Below are 19,471 nucleotides of genomic sequence, written 5' to 3'. Positions count from 1 at the left end.
TAATTTTTTACAACGTAGGCTAAGAAGCAAAATCCTGTTTTCCATCAAAATAATAATTATTGCGAGTTTAATAATGTAGAAAGAGAAAAGATAAATCCCCCTTATTAAGCTCTCCATATGATTTTCGATCAACGGATGTCATTCTAAATTGTTTTGACTTCTATGATTAAGCAATAAGGCCAGAGGAAGTGTGGTAAATTGCCAATGTACCACAAACCCCTGAGGTGCCTTATTGCTATTATAAACTGGTTACCAACGTAATTTGAACTGTTTTGACATATCCGTGGTATAGGGTCTTCTATACCACGGCTGTCAGCCAATCAGCATTCAGTGCTCAAACCACCTAATTTGTATTTGCTCATGTGCATAACTATAGATAAATCCAACAGGAGAGTGTGCGTGATGAAAGTTGGACAGAGAATCTCGAAATCTTTGCGCAAGAAACACTTGGATGAACTTCAAACATGAATGTTGGGCAATTTTCTGGCAATTGTGCCAGTATTATGTGCCAGATGTTAAGACTACAAACCCTTATATATTGCCTATTGGCGAGATTTACTTGTTATTCCAATAGGCATAGGCTAAAATCTGGGTTTATAATTGTCATTCAGCTTTGCCATGGTTTGCTGAGCTAGATAAAGGTAGCCCATAGCCCCTGATAGGGCAACATCGAATTTCAGAGAAAAGTCCACAATGAAACTGACATTAAATGTGGAGAATGATACATTTGCGATAGAGCTGTCACCATGAGCACAATTGATAACTTCCAATTTAATTAACTGAACATGACCATGAAAAATTGCATAATAACACCAGGCTACAACAACAAACTTGAGTTATAGGCTATTTACTCAATCTGTTTGCCAGCTCCAGGTAGGCTACACATGTGGCACAAATTTATTTGCAATGACTCCAGTGATATCGTCATTTCAACATTTCAACCAACTTCATGAGGTAGTCACCTGGAATGCATTTCAAGGCACATTAGACTGAATTGTGAGTTGATTTTTCCACAGTTAAAATCCCACAATAAGAGCTACGATGCCAGTATTTGTGAAAACTCTTTGGAATTGTAATCTGTGGGTGTCACTGAGTACCCCCATTTCATGGACCCAAGATCCATAGGTAAGGCTGTGCATATAAATATGAATGTTCAATAGACATAGGTTGACTGGTGAGCTTAATGTTGCTCATTTCGTAGTGGTTTCAGAGTCCTGCATTAAGAGCCACAAAGCTAATATTTGTGTAAACTCTTTAGATTTGTAATATGCAGGTGTCACCGAGTAGGCTGATACCCCATTGCCTTGACTTAAGATCCATGGGTAAGGCAGTACATTGCGATATGAATGCCCAATATGCACAATAGACTGAATCGTGAGGTAAAGTCCCACAATACGAGCTATGACGCAAATATTTCTGAAAACTCTTTACAGTTGTGTATTGTTGGTGTTACTGAGTAGGCTTATACCCCATTTAATGGAGATATGATCCATAGGTAAGGCTGTACATTACAATATAAGTATGCTTCCATTGCAATTCTGAAGTCTATACATCCACAGTGTAATATAAACAGATTTTTACTTTGTGTCAAATTAACTAATTATTGTCTTGCTGAATTTATATAACAACATTCCAACCTTGTTTAGCATTATCTAGTCCAATTGTTATATGATTCCACAAATTGTATCCGTTTGCAGCAGTTTCAATAGGGGACTTATTTCGAAGGCGCACCGCCGATTCCACTATTGTTGCTCATGCTAATGTTGCTCACAACACACTGGTCAAGGGAGTTGAGTGGCAACGATTGTGGGTGGACTGGATCTCTGACTACATCAAGTTGCTATCAGTCAATGCTTGTAAAAATGTACAATTTTAAACCCTTATCATGTACCTATGTTTGTCCTGTGTAAAGTCTGGCCTTTCTTTGTTTGCTGAAATCCATACTTTTTAAACCTTTAACTACTTTGCTAGCATGTTACCTAACCTTAACCCCTAAATCTAACCCTAACCCCTAGCATAGCTAACGTTACCCACCTAGCTAGACTAGCTAACGTTAGCCACAACAAATGTACTGTAATGTACGCGAATGCATTATGAAGAATGAAAATCCTACAATACACATGAAATGCGTGGTGTATAGAATCGTGTTATACTTCTTTGTGTGCCTGTCATGAATTTTGAATAAGTAGGCAAATTCGTGTCGATTTCTCAATAAACTGTGATGGTGTGAAGTATATTTTCACCCCCTGCTTGTACAGTATGTGTGAAAATCACTGCTGTTATCCACTGTATGTGAGTATATTGGTTTATGACCAATTGTTTTCTGGAAAATGTTTCCAATTCATCCATGACTTGACTCATCTCTTCAGTAGGTCCTATGAGTGAGTGTACTCTGGCCCAGGGGTGCAAAGGTGAATGGCAAGGCACTGGAGTGGCGAACCACCAATGCTGTCTCTGCCTGCCCGGTTCCCCTTTCTCCACTGGGATTCTCTGCCTCTGGCCCTATTACTGAGTCACTGGCATGCTCATGCTCTCCAATGCCGTCCCTAGGAGGGGTGCATCACGTTGTGCCAAGCTTTTCTTTAGAGCCACTGACGTGATCTTCCTGTCTGGGTTTACGCCCCCTCGGGCTCGTGTGGTTGGGGAGATCTTCGTGGGCCATTCTCTGCCTTGTCTCAGAATAGTACGTTAGTGGTCTGTTGATATCTCTTTGGTGGTGTGCGGGCTGTGGTTGGGGTTATGTCCTGCCTGGTTGGCCTTTCTGGGGGGGACCCCCCGTCTCAGTCTCCGGTATCTATGCTGCAATAGTCTGCGTGCCGGGGGGCTATGGTCAGTCTGTCCTATCTGGTGTAATTATCCTGTCTTATCTGGTGTCCTGTGTAATCTTAGGACCATGCCTCAGGAGTACCTGGCCTGGCGACTCCTGGCTGTCCCCTTCCCCAGTCCAGCTGGTCGTGCTGCAGATCCAGTTTCTGCTGTTCTGTCTGCAGCTGTGGAACCCTGACCTGTTTACAGGACATGCTACCTTGTACCGGACCTGCTGTTTCCACCCTCTCTCTTCCTCCCTCTCTCTCTTTCTCTCTCTACCGTACCTGCTGTCTCAACCGCAATGCGGCAGGGTAGACTAGTGGTTAGAGGGTTGGGCTAGTGAGCGTTGGGCTAGTAACTGAAAGGTTGTAAGTTCAAATCTCCGAGCTGACAAGGTACAAACCTGTCGTTCTGCCCCTGAACAGGCAGTTAACCCACTGTTCCTAGGCTGTCATTGAAAATAAGAATTTGTTGTTAACTGACTTGCCTAGTTTAAAAAATAAATAAAAATTAGATGCTCGGCTATGAAAAGCCAGCTGATATTAACTCCTGAGGTGCGGACCTGTTGCATCCTCTATAACCACTGTGATTATTATTTGACCCTGTTGGTCATCTATGAACATCTTGAAGAACGATCTGGCCTTAATGGCTGTGTACTCCTATAATCTCAGCCAGAATAGGACTGGCCACCTTTCAGAGTCTGGTTCCACTCTAGGTTTCTTCCTATGTTCCTGCTTTTCTAGGGAGTTTTTCCAAGACACTGTGCTTCTACATCTGCATTACTTGCTCTTCTGGGTTTTAGGCTAGGTGTCTGTAAATCACTTTGACAACTGCTTATGCTTAAATGTCTTTCTCTGCCATTTTTTCTGTATTCTTCCAACAATGTATGTGTGTCTTTGTTTCAATGGGGCCAGACAGAGTAATCAAATCCAGCTACATTGTATTTTGACAACATATGTTCACGTTTTGATGATGGGAAATGAGAACTGAAACATGATGTTCACTCAGTAGATTATTGGGGAACTTGAATTGGAGTTTAAGGTCATAGACTAGTGAATGAGCGAGATAGAGAGAAAGGCACGAAGGTGAGGGGGAGAATGGAAAGAAAAGTGAGGGCACCACTTAACTATCACTATGAACCAGTGACAGGACTAGGGTTGCAAAATTCCTGGAACGGGATGGGATGATGACTCATATAAAGTACCCCCCCTCACCACAATTTTTAGCTGCCTCTCTCTTGTTAGTGAACATACATTTTTTAAGTTTTAGATTAACATTTTGTCAAATCAAATCAACGTTTATTTGTCACGTGCGCCGAATACACCTTACAGTGAAATGCTTACTTAAAGGCTCTAACCAATAGTGAAAAAAAAGTATTAGGTGAACAATAGGTATGTAAAGAAATAAAAACAACAGTAAAAAGACAGGCTATATACAGTAGAGAGGCTATAAAAGTAGCGAGGCTACATACAGACACCGGTTAGTCAGGCTGATTGAGCTAGTATGTACATGTAGATATGTTAAAGTGACTATGTGTATATGATGAACAGAGAGTAGCAGTAGCGTAAAAGAGGGGTTGGCGGGTGGTGGGTGGCAAGACACAATGCAGATAGCCCGGTTAGCCAATGTGCGGGAGCACTGGTTGGTCGGCCCAATTGAGGTAGTATGTACATGAATGTATAGTTAAAGTGACTATGCATATATGATAAACAGAGAGTAACAGCAGCGTAAAAGGGGGGTTGGAGGGGGGCACACAATGCAAATATTCCGGGTAGCCATTTGATTACCTGTTCAGGAGTCTTGTGGCTTGGGGGTAAAAACTGTTGAGAAGCATTTTTGTCCTAGACTTGGCACTCCGGTACCGCTTGCCATGCGGTAGTAGAGAGAACAGTCTATGACTGGGGTGGCTGGGGTCTTTGACCATTTTTAGGGCCTGACACCGCCTGGTGTAGAGGTCCTGGATGGTAGGCAGCTTAGCGCCAGTGATGTACTGGACCGTACACACTACCCTCTGTAGTGCCTTGCGGTCGGAGGCCGAGCAATTGCCGTACCAGACAGAGACGCAACCAGTCCAACCCTCTCGATGTTGCAGCTGTAGAATTTTTTGAGGATCTCAGGACCCATGCCAAATCTTTTTAGTTTCCTGAGGGGGAATAGGCTTTGTCGTGCCCTCTTCACGACTGTCTTGGTTTGTTTGGACCATTTTGTTTGTTGGCCGTGCAGTCATGAGTGAACAGGGAGTACAGGAGGGGACTGAGCATGCATCCCTGAGGGGCCCACGTGTTGAGGATCAGCGTGGTGGATGTGTTGTTACCTACCCTTACCACCTGGGGGCGGCCCGTCAGGAAGTCCAGGGTCCAGTTGTGGAGGGAGGTGTTTAGTCCCAGGGTCCATAGCTGAGCTGTAGTCAATGAATAGCATTCTCACATAGGTTTCCTTTTGTCCAGGTGGGAAAGGGCAGTGTGGAGTGTAATAGAGATTGCATCATCTGTGGATCTGTTGTTGTGGTATGCAAATTGGAGTGGGTCTACAGTTTCTGGGTTAATGGTTTTGATGTGAGCCATGACCAGCCTTTCAAAGCATTTCATGGCTACAGACATGAGAGCTACGGGTCGGTAGTCATTTAGGCTGGTTACCTTAGTTTTCTTGGGCACAGGGACTATGGTGGGCTGCTTGAAACATGTTGGTATTACAGACTCAGACAGGGAGAGGTTGAACATGTCAGTGAAGACACTTGCCAGTTGGTCAGTGCATGCTCGGAGTACACGTCCTGGTAATCCGTCTGGCCCAGTGGACTTGTGAATGTTAACCTGTTTAAATGTCTTACTCACATCGGCTGCGGAGAGTGTGATCACACAGTTGTCCGGAACAGCTGATGCTCTCATGCATGTTTCATTGTTACTTGCCTCGAAGCGAGTATAGAAGTTATTTAGCTCGTCTGTTAGGCTTGTGTCACTGGGCAGCTCTCGGCTGTGCTTCCCTTTGTCGTCTGTAATAGTTTAGCAGGATTTATTATGAGCTTCTGGGTTAGAGTCCCGCTCCTTGAAAGCGGCAGCTCTTGCCTTTAGGTCACTACGAATGTTGCCTGTAGTCCATGGCTTCTGGTTAGGGTATGTACGTACAGTCACTGTGGGGACGACGTCCTCTATGCACTTATTGATAAAGCCTGTGACTGATGTGGTCTACTCCTCAATGCCATCGGAAGAATCCCACAACGTATTCCTGTCTGTGCCAGCAAAACAGTCCTGTAGTTTAGCATCTGCTTCATTGCTAAACTTGGCACCAAGACACCAAGAACATTCCCTTTTTTACAGGTTAAGGATGCAACACTTTACACATATGGAAAATAATAATGAAAATCATGTCCTCTAACGCAATATTTTCCAGCACTCTAGCTCAACAATATGGCCGCTATGAGCCAATGAGTTTGAACGAATGTTTTTTCCTGCCCAACAACGCCACCATTCGGCCAAACGGAACCATTCTTTACAGGTAATCTACACTCACATCACTGAGTATGTGTGCCAAATTTCATGACTGAGTCATATCGTGTGGTCGATATGAAGGTGCTCGCATGAGTTTAGTCTTGACAGTGCAACATATGTACCAAGTTTTGTTACAATACGAATATCCGTGACTGATTTCTATGCATTTATGTGCCAGAGCACTTCCATTAATGCTTATTGATTAATAGTGGCCATGTTGTTTTAGGGACTAGTTTGGAAAATATTGCATTGAGAGACCTTTGTCCATACAGTAGATGCCACATATTGTTTTGAGCAGTAGCATTTGAGGGAGTAGAGTTTTGAGTGGTTTTCACAAAATTCTAAAAGGCAGAAAACCCATCATGGAGGATCTTATGGGTCCTCTTATGCAACGTTTTATCCTCCTTGGCCTTATTATTTGAATTGTTTGCCAAATTGTCAGAACCGTAATAATAATAATGAATGTCAACAAACAGCTTCACTGCTAAATCCCCCAAAAATACTATATTTGTATATACATTTTCAGGAATGAGTTTCCATGGTTAAGGCAATGCAGCACCACCTACTGAACAGTTGATTTATATACAGCTATGCCTTTGGTATCCCATCCAAGGCTTTAACCAAGCTCAGCTTTGATATTTGCCGCTGACGAGTATCAATGAGTTGTTGTGAGATCTCCACTTAATAACTAAATAGATTCCCTGCTGCGATCAGTCCTCCTCCTGTCCTCCTCCTCTCCTTCGCTTCTCTTGTCCTCCTTCCCCTCCTACTCTTCTCCCCCTCGTTCTTCTTTCCCCCTTCCTCCTCCATCTGCTCCTCCTCGTGGAGGACTTTGCTTCTTTTTTCAATAGGTGTCCCATTGCATGTGTCAAGCATGTCAGACAGTGGGGTGCAAGTGCTTTGACATTCTTATGTCCCATGTAAGAGACATTAGAAAGCTTAACTTCCATGTCTCTTGTATGTTTTTTTTTACACAATACACGCAACATTTCTGTTATGTCTGAATATTAACCACCCATGTAAATCAGATACTGTGTTACAAGAATCGACATTCCATGTAGAATATATAAGAATCTTGTTGAATTCTTCTATATCTGTTACATATGCGCATTGCTGCAAAGTCAATACATTGCAGTACCTAAAACATGCAAGGAGACATGCATGGAGGCATTATTTTGCAACTTGGCTCTGTTATCGCTGAGACAGACCGTTTTATCTAAAGATGTTGTTTATCACAGCACATTGCGGTGCAACCAATAAGCACTTATTCATTCATTATTAGTAGCCATATACACTCTCCGCTATTTGACAAACTCCAGACAATGATCTCATGACTTAAGCCATGAATTCATTCATGTTCATTCACAACTTATAAAGTATTTAATAAAGCAAATAAGCGCAGTATTGAAACACTTAGATGGCACCTTCATGTAAAGTGTAACCAAGATCATGACATCAAGATAAGTGTGACATGCGTCACGTAATTGTGATTAGTTCCAGGTGTTGCCTGTGAGTGTGGGGTTTTGTGTATTCCCAGTGATGGGGTTTTGTGTATTCCCAGTGATGGGGTTTTGTGTATAAATGCCCAGTGATGGGGTTTTGTGTATAAATGCCCAGTGATGGGGTTTTGTGTATAAATGCCCAGTGATGGGGTTTTGTGTATAAATGCCCAGTGATGGGGTTTTGTGTATAAATGCCCAGTGATGGGGTTTTGTGTATTCCCAGTGATGGGGTTTTGTGTATAAATGCCCAGTGATGGGGTTTTGTGTATAAATGCCCAGTGATGGGGTTTTGTGTATAAATGCCCAGTGATGGGGTTTTGTGTATAAATGCCCAGTGATGGGGTTTTGTGTATTCCCAGTGATGGGGTTTTGTGTATAAATGCCCAGTGATGGGGTTTTGTGTATAAATGCCCAGTGATGGGGTTTTGTGTATAAATGCCCAGTGATGGGGTTTTGTGTATAAATGCCCAGTGATGGGGTTTTGTGTATAAATGCCCAGTGATGGGGTTTGTGTATAAATGCCCAGTGATGGGGTTTTGTGTATAAATGCCCAGTGATGGGGTTTTGTGTATAAATGCCCAGTGATGGGGTTTGTGTATAAATGCCCAGTGATGGGGTTTTGTGTATAAATGCCCAGTGATGGGGTTTTGTGTATAAATGCCCAGTGATGGGGTTTTGTGTATAAATGCCCAGTGATGGGGTTTTGTGTATAAATGCCCAGTGATGGGGTTTTGTGTATAAATGCCCAGTGATTCCCTGTGTTCGGCAGATCCCTTTTTATCCGTGTAGCCTTTAGGTTGGTGTGCTCTGGAAGGATGAGAGCAAGGATGGGACAGTGTGGCTTAATCCAAATCCAGTGGAACTTTGTAAGTGGGCATGCGGAGTGAGTGCCCCTCTCCCTCCAGATCCACTCTCTGTCTTCCTGAGCAGGCCTTCCTCAACTATGCACTTTTGTAATTGTTATTGAAAGCTGATATTGAATCTAACTATTGGATAGCCTGTTGTTCAAGTGTCAGCGCTGAAGATCAGGTTTGATATGTGCAGACCGCTCCGATTGTTGACTATTTATGGTGATATTGATCTCATTGCTGCAACAGAAAAGAATAATAATAAGGTCTTATCACATCCATGCTTCACCTTTGATGTGAAGAACCTGTGTTTTGTTAGTGTTTCGTTGTATTTAATAGGTATCCGAGTACCTCGCCTCGTTAAACAAAGTGACGTAGCGGCTACGAACTTCAACCTGTTACACAAGGTCATGAAAATGTTATCCCCAAAACCACACCAAGAGCAATCAAAAGAGCAAAGCAACATGAACCACATATATGGTGGTAATGTAATAATTGGAGTGAGCATTATCAAGGAGTAACTGACAGTAATGACCAGGCTGTGCTGTAAAGGGCCAGGGTTAAAATAAGGGTCAACTGTTTTTTTTATATATATTTTTATGTATAGACTCAATAGGCTGAAGGGTAAATGTCCTATTCTCTGCCCTTCACACTCCTTTTTCCTACCTCCTTGACCCAGATTCCCCAGTGTTTGGCTGTGGAGGAGCAACACAATCCCGCTGACCCTCTAAGCATGCCATACCCCTACTGATCCCCTAGTAACATGCCCCAGAATACATTGGGAGGGTGCGGCCAAGGCCTTGGGATGTCTAGGAGAAGCCTTGGGATTGAAGGAGCTCAGTCAGGCTCTAAGCCTAAAACAATCCCCTTTTTTACGGTTCTAGGGTTTTGATCTTCTATGCTTCACATGTTATACATAGTAAAAACTGCAGGAAAATTATTAAAAACTGTGAGAAATGTATTGAGAAAACAGGAAATAATGATGGAGGAGTGTGTGGGGAAATGATGAAGAGAAAATGGGAGAATGGCAAGATGCAGTCTTGTGTATTCTACTGTAAGACATCTCTCCATCACTAACACAACAATCTATCTATCACATGGTAAAATTGTGGACATTGCCACTCTGAAACCCAAACCCTTTATTATCTATTATTGTTTAGTTCGTACTGTGGAAAGACTTTGAGGAATGAGAACCTGGACCAGAAACAGAGACAATAGTTTACTGTGAGATCTGATCTGTATGACTATGAGTATATATATAGCTGCTCGTTCGGAGGGTTTATAAAGGGTTCTGTCAAATAGGGGTCAGTACACACAAGTAGAAGGAAGGGGAAGAGGAGACAACAGAGATAACTGACCCTGTATGGAGGGTGGAAGAGAAGTATAAAGATCACACACATTCTACAGCTAAGAGCCACTACAGATGCTTGAACACTGATACGACTATATTGTTCTGTTGTATTTCTCCACAAAAACCTGTGTCAAGTAAGTGACTTTCGGATTTTTTTAGTGTGACATCAGATTTTACTGTTTTTTTCTTTGTGGTATTTTTTCCTAGATTTATTGGTAAGCTGTAGGTAGGGAGACTGTTGGACATTTGTTGACATAAGCGATAGCTTTAACTGGATCAAGCTTCCAAGGGGGCTTGGAGACTCTATGGAGACAAGATAAAGAATTGACGGGGGAAGGGCACAACATAGAGGCAGATCGAGAGGGAAAAGGGCATGCAAGGGAGTCAGTACAGTAAGATAGCTCTAGAGAGAGGGCTAGCTGAAAAAGAGGATAATAAGGTTCAAGAAGTGAAAGAAGAGCGGGCAGTTGATGGAGAGCAGAAAGGGGTGAAAGATGATGTGGATACAACAAGGGTATACAGCAGAGACTCATATGCCAGAGAAACGTTCAAAGCCCTGGAGCAGCTCAGGGACTCATCTCTCCTCACTGACCTGACTCTGAGCACTGAGAATGGACAGCGTCTCCACGCACACTCCCTTGTCCTGGCTGCTGTCAGCTCCCTGGTACATCACTCCCTAACACACCAGAGGCTGCCCAAGTGGGATGAAGAGATGGAGAAGATGAGGGAGAGGAGAGATACAGACAGAGATATGAACATACAGACAGAGATATTCATCAGTCTGGGTTCTGAGGTGAGGTGTGTAGGGCTGGCAGCGGTGACCGAGTTTGCCTACACTGGTGCCATATCAGCTCTGAACAGAGATTCACTGGCCCAGATACAGACTGCAGCTAAAACACTAGGGGTCCCCCGAGTTCTAGAACTCTGCAGGAAAGAGGAGGGGAAGATGAAGAAGGAAGTAGAGAAGAGGGCTGAAGAAAATAAGGTATCTGCTGAAGAACAGATGAAGCTCACTCTTCAGTCAATCAGACAGCTGTGGAAAGAGGGAGTGGGCTGTGATGTGGAGCTGGAGGTTGATGGGACATCATTCCATGGTTAGTAAACTGGTGTCAAAACACATCATGACTATGTACTGTACAATGATAGAGAAGACAATTCATTTATTTTTAGGTGGGAGCGTCCGAGATCAAGCTAAATAACCCATGCATGCTTATAATGGTAATAATATTGATTTTTAGCATATAATAATATGATTTGAAATAATAATAGGATGATATATAATATATTAATATTACTAATACATTAATATATAACAACATGATGCTATAATGAGAAAATATATAAATGAAATATAAATTGTGTTTATATTTTTGTAATAATTGTTGGGGACTCGTCCGGGATCAACAAAATAAAATTATGTTGACTTCAAATATTCCTACTTTCTGTCTTAAATCTGAATTCAGAAGAGTCATGATAAACTAGATGGGGAAGTAGTCTATTTATGAGCTACCTGATTATAATAAGGATGATAACATCAATAATCCATTTCCTCTTCTCTCTCCTGTCTCCTCCAAGTCCACAAAGTGCTCATGGCTGCCAGTAGTGACTTCTTCCGGGGAATGTTCACCAGCGGGATGAAGGAATCCCAGCAGCCCTGTGTGGCCCTTCCCTTCCTGGAGGCTGCTGAGCTGGAGGCCATGATTGGCTGCTCCTACAGTGGGTCCCTCCCCCTCAGCTGGGGGCGTGTCTTTGAGATTACCTGCACCGCCCTCCAGCTCCAGTTCCAGCCCGCCCTATCGCTGTGCCTCAACTTCCTGGAACAGGAAATCGATGCTCACTCCTGCCTGGACGTGGCCTCCTTCGCTGAGGCTTATGGGATGCCGGAACTCCTCGAAGTGGCAAACAGTTTTGTCCTGAGACACTTCCAAAACGTGGCAGCCACCCCTAAATTTCAAGACCTGCCAGCCAAGAAGCTTAGAAGATATCTGAAAAGCGATTCCCTCTTTGTGCCCTCTGAGCTTGTCGTCTTCAAGGCTGTGGTGGCTTGGATCGAGGCGTGTCCCAGCAAAAGGCTTAAACTCACCAAAGAGCTGATGAAGAAAGTCCACTTTCCCCTCATGAACGTCAAGGAGTTCAATGAAGTTAAAACCACAAAACTGTGGTCTGAACACAACACGGAAGGGCTCTACCTGACTATACTGGAGGACTTTCACTCCCATCACGTTGCACCTCGAACCCTGTGCAGGGTTTACTTGCCAAAGGACAGTCTAGTCTTGGTGGGTGGAGATCAGATCTCTGCCGACTTTAGCCGCCGATCTCCCAGCCGAGAACTGTGGTTCGGAAACTCTCTGAGGAACTACACAGGCATTGTAAAGAATGTGGAATGGAGGTTGCTTGGAGAGATGCCAAAGCCACCAAGGCTAAGTCACGAGGTGGCGGTACTCACAGGGAAGTTGTACGTGGTCGGGGGACAGAGTTATGAAGGCACACTTGACGTTTTCAACTCGACCTACAGGTGAGATAAGACGCTTTGGGTTTGTATCTACTAGCCAATGAGTCTTTTAGGTATGACATGATTTATATTTTTATGTTTTTACATGATTTCCTTCCTTCATCTCTCATCTCTTGTCTTTCAGATATGATCCGCTTCAGAACCTCTGGGAGAGGTTGGCTGACTTGCATAAGACAAGGTGCAACTTTTCCATGGTTGTGCTGGACAGGATGATATATGCCATTGGAGGGGACATTGATCCAGAAACTAACCTGGATAGTGTGGAGCGCTACTGTCCAAACACAGATACCTGGAGGTAGGTTTTTTTTTTTGGTGACTCAAAAGAGAAGGGTAACACAGAATTGCTTGCAGTAGTTCATGTTCCATTGGAGATTTAAGTAAAACGTTGTTTCTTTGTTGCTATCATTACCAACTTTGGCCTTCCCTGTTAGCTTTTCGCGACCCTTGGATATGACATTGAGCTGCCATGCTGCCACAATGTTGGATGGAAAGATTTTCATCTCAGGGGGGTTGGACTGCAGGCACCAGTGTCGAGTATCCATGTTTCTGTACCACCCTGAGAGAGGAACCACCTACCTGGCCGAGATGAGCCAGCCTCGAGCCCGTCACTGCATGGAGACTTTAAACGGCAATCTTTACGTGGCAGGAGGTGTCACTGTTGATGAAAACATGACGTCTATCGACCAGCTGGCCTGTGAGGTCTATGACTCGGTTAGTGACCTTTGGAGTGCTCTCACACCCCTGGCCGTCCCCCATGTTGGAGCAGCCTCTGTGGTTCTGGAGGGGATGCTCTATGTGCTGGGAGGATACTGCCAAGAGGACTACAGGGAGACCAGACTGGTTCATCGTTATGATCCCACCATCCAATTTTGGGAGAATATGGGCGAGATGCCAGGACCCAACACTGACATACGAGCCTGTTTGCTGCACCTACCCAACCACTTAAGACAATGACACATCACTATAAATCCCATAAGACTACACTACATTTGTCAGGGAACAGAAACGGAACCGGGAATGAAAGTGAGTCATAGTGTTCTGGAACAGAACCGTTCTTTTAAACGCATGGGGCTGGATATGTCAAGCGTAGATGTAATAGGTGGCAGGGAAGTCAGGCGCAGGAGAGTCAAATTGAGTGTAAAATGGAGTCTTTTAATAAAGTCCACGGAGTATGCTCCATAACACTAAATGTACATAAACATGGGTACAAGGACCCGACGCACACCTATACAACAATCACACTACACTGACAATAAAACAATCTCTGACAAAGACATGAGGGGAAACAGAGGGTTAAATACACAAAAGGTAATGAATGGGATTGAAAACAGGTGTATGGGAAGACAAGACAAAACCAATGGAAAATGAAAAAAGGATCAATGATGGCTAGAAGACCGGTGACGTCGAACGCCGAGCACCGCCCGAACAAGGAGAGGCAACGACTTCGGCAGCAGTCGTGACAGGATATTAACGTTTTTTATGTTCCGGGTATTTTTTTCAAGTCCCACAAAAATATGCAACAAAGCATGTTTTGAATCCTTGTGCCGCTGTGAACACAGAAGCTTGTTAGCTAGTGTATGAAATTTATGAATAATTACTAAATGATGTATACATTTAACGTAGAACTATAACTAACAGAATTCTACCCTGTCTCTGTATAATGATAAATAATGTTTGTCCATAAGAAAGAGGGACTGTTAGCAGGCAAGGAACTGTGGCAGACAACTTGTGATTTACCATCACCAAATGGAGAGGCTGAAATCAACACCAACGAGCGATGGAGAGGAACCACTATCACTGCTATGCCATCCCGAGTTCAACAAGCCAGACAATTGGGCATTTCAGCAATATATAACAGCATGTCCAATTCGTGATGGTAAATGCCCACTAATGTATTGCTAATGGACAGTGTCCAATACACATAATACATTGCTAGTCTTAACATGTTATACTGCAGTTGGACAGTGTCCATTGCTAATATATAGCAATTGGACAGTGTCCATTACACATATGCTATATTGTCAGTGTGAACATGCTCTTTAGCAAGTTGACAGTGTCCATTGCCAATGTCTATTCATAAGGACTTCCCATTACGAAATGGACATGCTGAATCAACACCAACGAGAAATTCTAACTTCTTATGACTTCCTATGATCAAACTTGACAAATAGACCTTCTAGGTCGATTCAGGGCTTAACATAGTGATATACCTCATTTGGTATGTATATAGGCCATCTCAACATTATATATGCTGTTTGCACATGGTTCACTGACTTTTGGGTTTGGAAGCCAACTTCCTATGATCATAAATGGCAAATGGACATAACCTCCTGATTTAGTACTTTCAATTCTTATGTATGCCATTTGGACATTTCCTATGCCATTTGGACATGGTTCACTTACTTTTGGGTTCGGTAGCCAACTTCCTATTGGGCATATATGGCAAATGGACATAAAATCCTGATTTAGTACTTTCAATATATGTCACTTGGGGGCGGCAGGTAGCCTAGTGGTTAGAGCATTGGGCCAGTAACCGACTTGCTATGATCATATATGGCAAATGGACAAAACATTGGCCTTATGGACAAACTAGCATTCAATGTATTTTTTTTGTCCAAAGCGCACTTTTTACAAGGTTTTAAAAGTTTGGGGAAAAAAAACAGATTTTGAAGATTACACCCTTGAGACCTGACTTTCTGACCATTTCCCATATAGAATCCTGCATGCTTGCCACCTTTGGGATTTTTGGTTAATTACACCCGACATTTGCCATGTTCCACTTGCAATATGTTTTGGACCAATTGCCCCCCCATTGAGTGGTATTTGCGATTGTGTATATGTTAGCCAATGCCAATAAGTTAATTATAATTGAACTTCACCAAGCCAGAGGCCCTCACAAGGCATCACCTGCGCTCCCATCCCCCGGTTCTACACATTAACCTCACCAGTCCTACTATAATCAACCCAGTACCACGGATCTGGACTTTTGGTTGCCCGCAACTGGCTAATTAGCAATTATGTCCAAGGATACCTCACTTAAGAACACTCTTATCAACTCAACTCAGTCCTGCTAGTTACCTCAGCTGTGGCCCTCTTAAGGAAAACTTCGCTCTAGGAGTACCCTCAACAGGGGTGTTTGTTAATTTTTAATAAAAACAATTATTTTCATCTCTTTTTGATAGATTAGATTGTCCAAGCTCACCTCTCTCAGTACTATGTTCCCTGCCAGATGGTGCTTACAGAGACGAACGCCTTGCTTCTAGTCCTTAGGAAACTTTGCAGTATTTCGTTTTTTAATGTATTATTTCTTACATTGTTAGCCCAGAAAAACTTAACTGTTATGAACTCATTACCCAACATTGGGAGAATTTGGGCAAGATGCCCGGACACAACACAGACATACGAGCCTGTCTGCTCCGCCTGCCCAACCACTTAAGACAATGAGAAAGGGAACTTTAGAGGGTGAGAAAGAGGTTGGGGTCCAATTTAATTTATAATTCCAAATTAGATTCCGGAAATCAAGCAGGAAGTGGAGAATTTACTTGGAATTTAATTGATATTGCAGCAATTTTCAGAAAACGTAATTGCTATTGATTTGGAATTTAGGCTGTCTGAACTGGAATTTAATTGACATTGAAGAAGAAAATCATCCTTGGAATGGAATTGGAATTTGTGGAATTGATCCCCACCCTTGTTATGACTATACAACACAACAACACAGAGAAGGAGCTTGGCTGCCATTAATCTACAGGTGAGAGAAAATGTATTGTATGCCAGAAATTAGTCTCATTCTTTATCACTGATATCATTTTTTGACTGAAAAATGTAAAGATGTGTGTTGATATTATTAAATACCTTATGACCTTACAAATAGCCTGATTTGCGTTCAGAAGTAAATACTGTACACTGTAATATTATTCTGCTTATGTAATTGTAGGCATTTACTAGTTCTTAAACTCGTTCTTACAGTGATGAAATCATGAACAGAATTTGGAAAAGCCTAAATTTGGAAACAAATGAAAGTCCAATAGGAGAGAGAGAGACAACGAGAGCAAAAGAGCAAGTTCAAGTCAGCCAGCCAATGAGCACCAATATCCATGTGTCTGGCGTTAATGATCAACTGTAGCCCTATTCACTCAGTATTTACAAAGCTCCTCAGAGTAGAAGTACTGAGCAAGGGTTGGTTTTCCCTCTTAGATCATAGCGAATAAGATTACTAAGGAAACGCTGAGAGCTACTCCACTCTCCCGAGAGGATAATGAAAATGATGATGAAGAGGATGGCTACTGGCTGGCTGGTCTTGCTGGGCTACGTGTGTCTGGCTCAAGAAGAGGAGGTTTTGGGTTCTGTGGTGAATATCTACACTGAACTGAAGGAGCTTAGGTCTTTGGTGGGAGAGCTGAGTACTAAGCTCCATACAGCAGAGGCAGACCTGAAAGAGCAGAGAGCTATGGTGGATAAGCTGAATAAAGAGAGAGAAGGTACAGTAAATTGTAAATATCAATGAATGAGTATTTATAAGCAGTTATTTCTAAAGCATTTATAAACATGTACTCAATCAAATCAATCCAATTTATTTCTAAAGCCCTTTTTACATCAGCAGATGTCATCAAAGTACAATACAGAAACCCAGCCTAAAATCCCCAGAAAGGCAGGAATTTAGGATGAAACCTAGAGGCTCTGAGGAGTGGCCAGTCCTCTTCTGGCTGTGCCGGGTGGAGATTATAAGAGTACATGGCCATTTAAGGCCAGATTGTTCTTCAAGATGTTCATATGTTCATAGATGACCAGCAGGGTCAAAAAATTATCAGTGGTTATAGAGGGTGCAACAGGTCCGTACCTCAGGAGTAAATGTCAGTTGGCTTTTCATAGCCGAGCATTCAGATGTCGAGACAGCGGGTGCGGTAGAGAGAGCGAGAGAGTTGAAAACAGCACGTCCGGTGAAAAGGTCAGGGTTCCCTAGCCGCAGGCAGAACAGTTGAAACTGGAGCAGCAGCACAACCAAGTGGACTGGGGACAGCCAGGAGTCATCAGGCCATGTAGTCCGGAGACATGATCCTAGGGCTCAGGTCCTCAGGATTGGCTTATTATCATGAAAATGCATATAAAGTGTTACCCAATACTTTACAGGTCAACATATATAAATGTATATAAGTATATATAAATGTATATAAGTGTATATAAATGTGTATATAAAGTGTTACCCAATGCCTAACAGATCAATAATGCTCACAAATAAGAAAGTCCTCTTCTTGCTCCCCCCTTACTCCTTTTTTCTACCAATGCGCAAGTTTGTTTTGCATCGGGTGGGCGGAGTTTGCTCATTTTAGACCATCCCATTAGTCCTAAAGTGAAATCTCCACCCACCTGGGGCACCAGGCCATGCAAAACGAACTTGTCCGTTGTTAGGGATGATGATGTTCTCATTGCTGTGTTGTTGTTGATTGATGTTGTTGTTGTTGCTACTATCTTTGCTGGCAGAGCAACCAAAAGTAGCCTTCTCAGCAGCCTTACTGTCATCAGAAAGTAAACACCACGGGCCCATCGACGCAGAGACTAACCTCATTTTCGGAAAGGTCCTGACCAACATTGGCAGTGCATACAACCCAATCACAGGTCTCGCACTGAACATACTGTATCTACATCATTATGTATAGCAGGGATGGTCAAAAAGGGCCAGTGAGGTGCAGGCTTTTTCCCCAGCCAGTCATGACACATCTCATTCAACTAATCAGTTATTTTCAATAAATACTTTTGATTTGTTGAATCGGGTGTGTTACTGCTTGGCTAGAACAAAAGCCTGCACCATTAGGGTTCCTTTGTGCGTACGACTGGTCCACCTGATTTAAGCCTCTAGTAGCAATGGCCAAATGCCACCACTATTTATCGACTCCTTCTATGCCTCAGGTGTCTTCACAGCGCCAGTGAGAGGGGTCTACTACTTCAGATTTTCTGGAAATGGCTTTGCAGGCCATGACATGGGTCTGAGCATATTCAAGGATGGCCAAAGGATGATGTCTGTGTACGAATACCAATCCAGTGGAGAACAGAATGACCATGCGTCCAATGGAGTCACACTGCAGTTGGAGAAGGGCGAAGTGGTCTATATGCGCCTCTGGATCAACACATGGGTCTTCATCGATGGGCGATATGACTACTGCTCCTTCAGTGGCTTCCTGCTCTTTCCTATGTGAAGCAGACAGCACAATGTCACATTTTCCTCTGTCATGAGATAAAACCCAGATGCAGAAAATATATATGTATATATCCTGTTTTGGAGATGTTTATATCGGTCTGATAATACAGGACTAGTAAAGATGCAAATGTCTCAACTGGCCAATAGCCAGGGAAAATGCAGAGCGCCAAATTCAAATAAAATACTATAAAAAACTAACTGTCATGAAATCACACATGTAAGATACCAAATTAAAGCTACACGTGTTGTGAATCCAGCCAACATGTCACATTTCAAAAAGGCTTTTCTGAGAAAGCAAACTATGCTATTATCTGAGGGTAGCACCTCAGTATACAATGTGAGAGAACATATTTCAACCCTGCAGGGGACACAAAAACAAAAAGCAGAAATAAAAATATAAATCATGCCTTACCTTTGACGAGCTTCTTTTGTTGGCACTTCAATATGTCCCATAAACATCACAATTGGTCCTTTTGTTCGATTAATTCCGTCCATATATATCCAAAATGTCCATTTATTTGGCTCGTTTGATCCAGAAAAACGCTGGTTCCAACTTGCGCAAAGTTACTACAAAATATCTCAAAAGTTACCTGTAAACTTTGCCAAAACATTTCAAACGACTTTTGTAATACAACTTTAGGTATTTTTAAAGTAAATAATCGATACAATTGAAAACGGAATGATCTGTGTTGAATACAAAAAGAAAACAAACTGACGCTGCTTTTCTGGTCACGTGCCTCTATCAAACAGTACACTTCAAGTGACCCTC

General features: G+C 42.8%; 2 protein-coding genes across 3 annotated transcripts; both read left to right on the top strand.

Moving 5' to 3' along the window:
* The first annotated feature begins 10,243 nt into the window (after nt 1–10,243).
* LOC149973075 (kelch-like protein 33) lies at nt 10,244–13,516 on the top strand. The gene is made up of 4 exons (XM_090214531.1): nt 10,244–11,088; nt 11,570–12,509; nt 12,631–12,801; nt 12,938–13,516. The coding sequence occupies exons 1-4, from the start codon at nt 10,368–10,370 to the stop codon at nt 13,458–13,460; spliced, it is 2,355 nt and encodes a 784-aa protein (XP_090070657.1). The 5' UTR covers nt 10,244–10,367; the 3' UTR covers nt 13,461–13,516.
* Nucleotides 13,517–16,589: 3,073 nt separating this feature from the next.
* LOC110500435 (cerebellin-1) lies at nt 16,590–19,113 on the top strand. Of its 2 annotated transcripts, XM_021577812.3 has the most exons (3): nt 16,590–16,987; nt 17,988–18,122; nt 18,414–19,113. In XM_021577812.3, the coding sequence occupies exons 1-3, from the start codon at nt 16,765–16,767 to the stop codon at nt 18,698–18,700; spliced, it is 645 nt and encodes a 214-aa protein (XP_021433487.3). In that variant the 5' UTR covers nt 16,590–16,764; the 3' UTR covers nt 18,701–19,113. The 2 variants fall into 2 exon arrangements, with proteins under 2 accessions (XP_021433487.3, XP_090070656.1); XM_090214530.1 differs by lacking the exon at nt 17,988–18,122 and having other exon boundaries at nt 16,645–16,987.
* Nucleotides 19,114–19,471: the final 358 nt, after the last annotated feature.

Source organism: Oncorhynchus mykiss, chromosome 21 (genome assembly GCF_057628025.1).
Source record: "Oncorhynchus mykiss isolate SJ-2025 chromosome 21, ASM5762802v1, whole genome shotgun sequence".
Taxonomy (NCBI): domain Eukaryota; kingdom Metazoa; phylum Chordata; class Actinopteri; order Salmoniformes; family Salmonidae; genus Oncorhynchus; species Oncorhynchus mykiss.
Note: the sequence above shows the minus strand (reverse complement) of the source record. Positions and strands in the feature narration are given on the sequence as shown.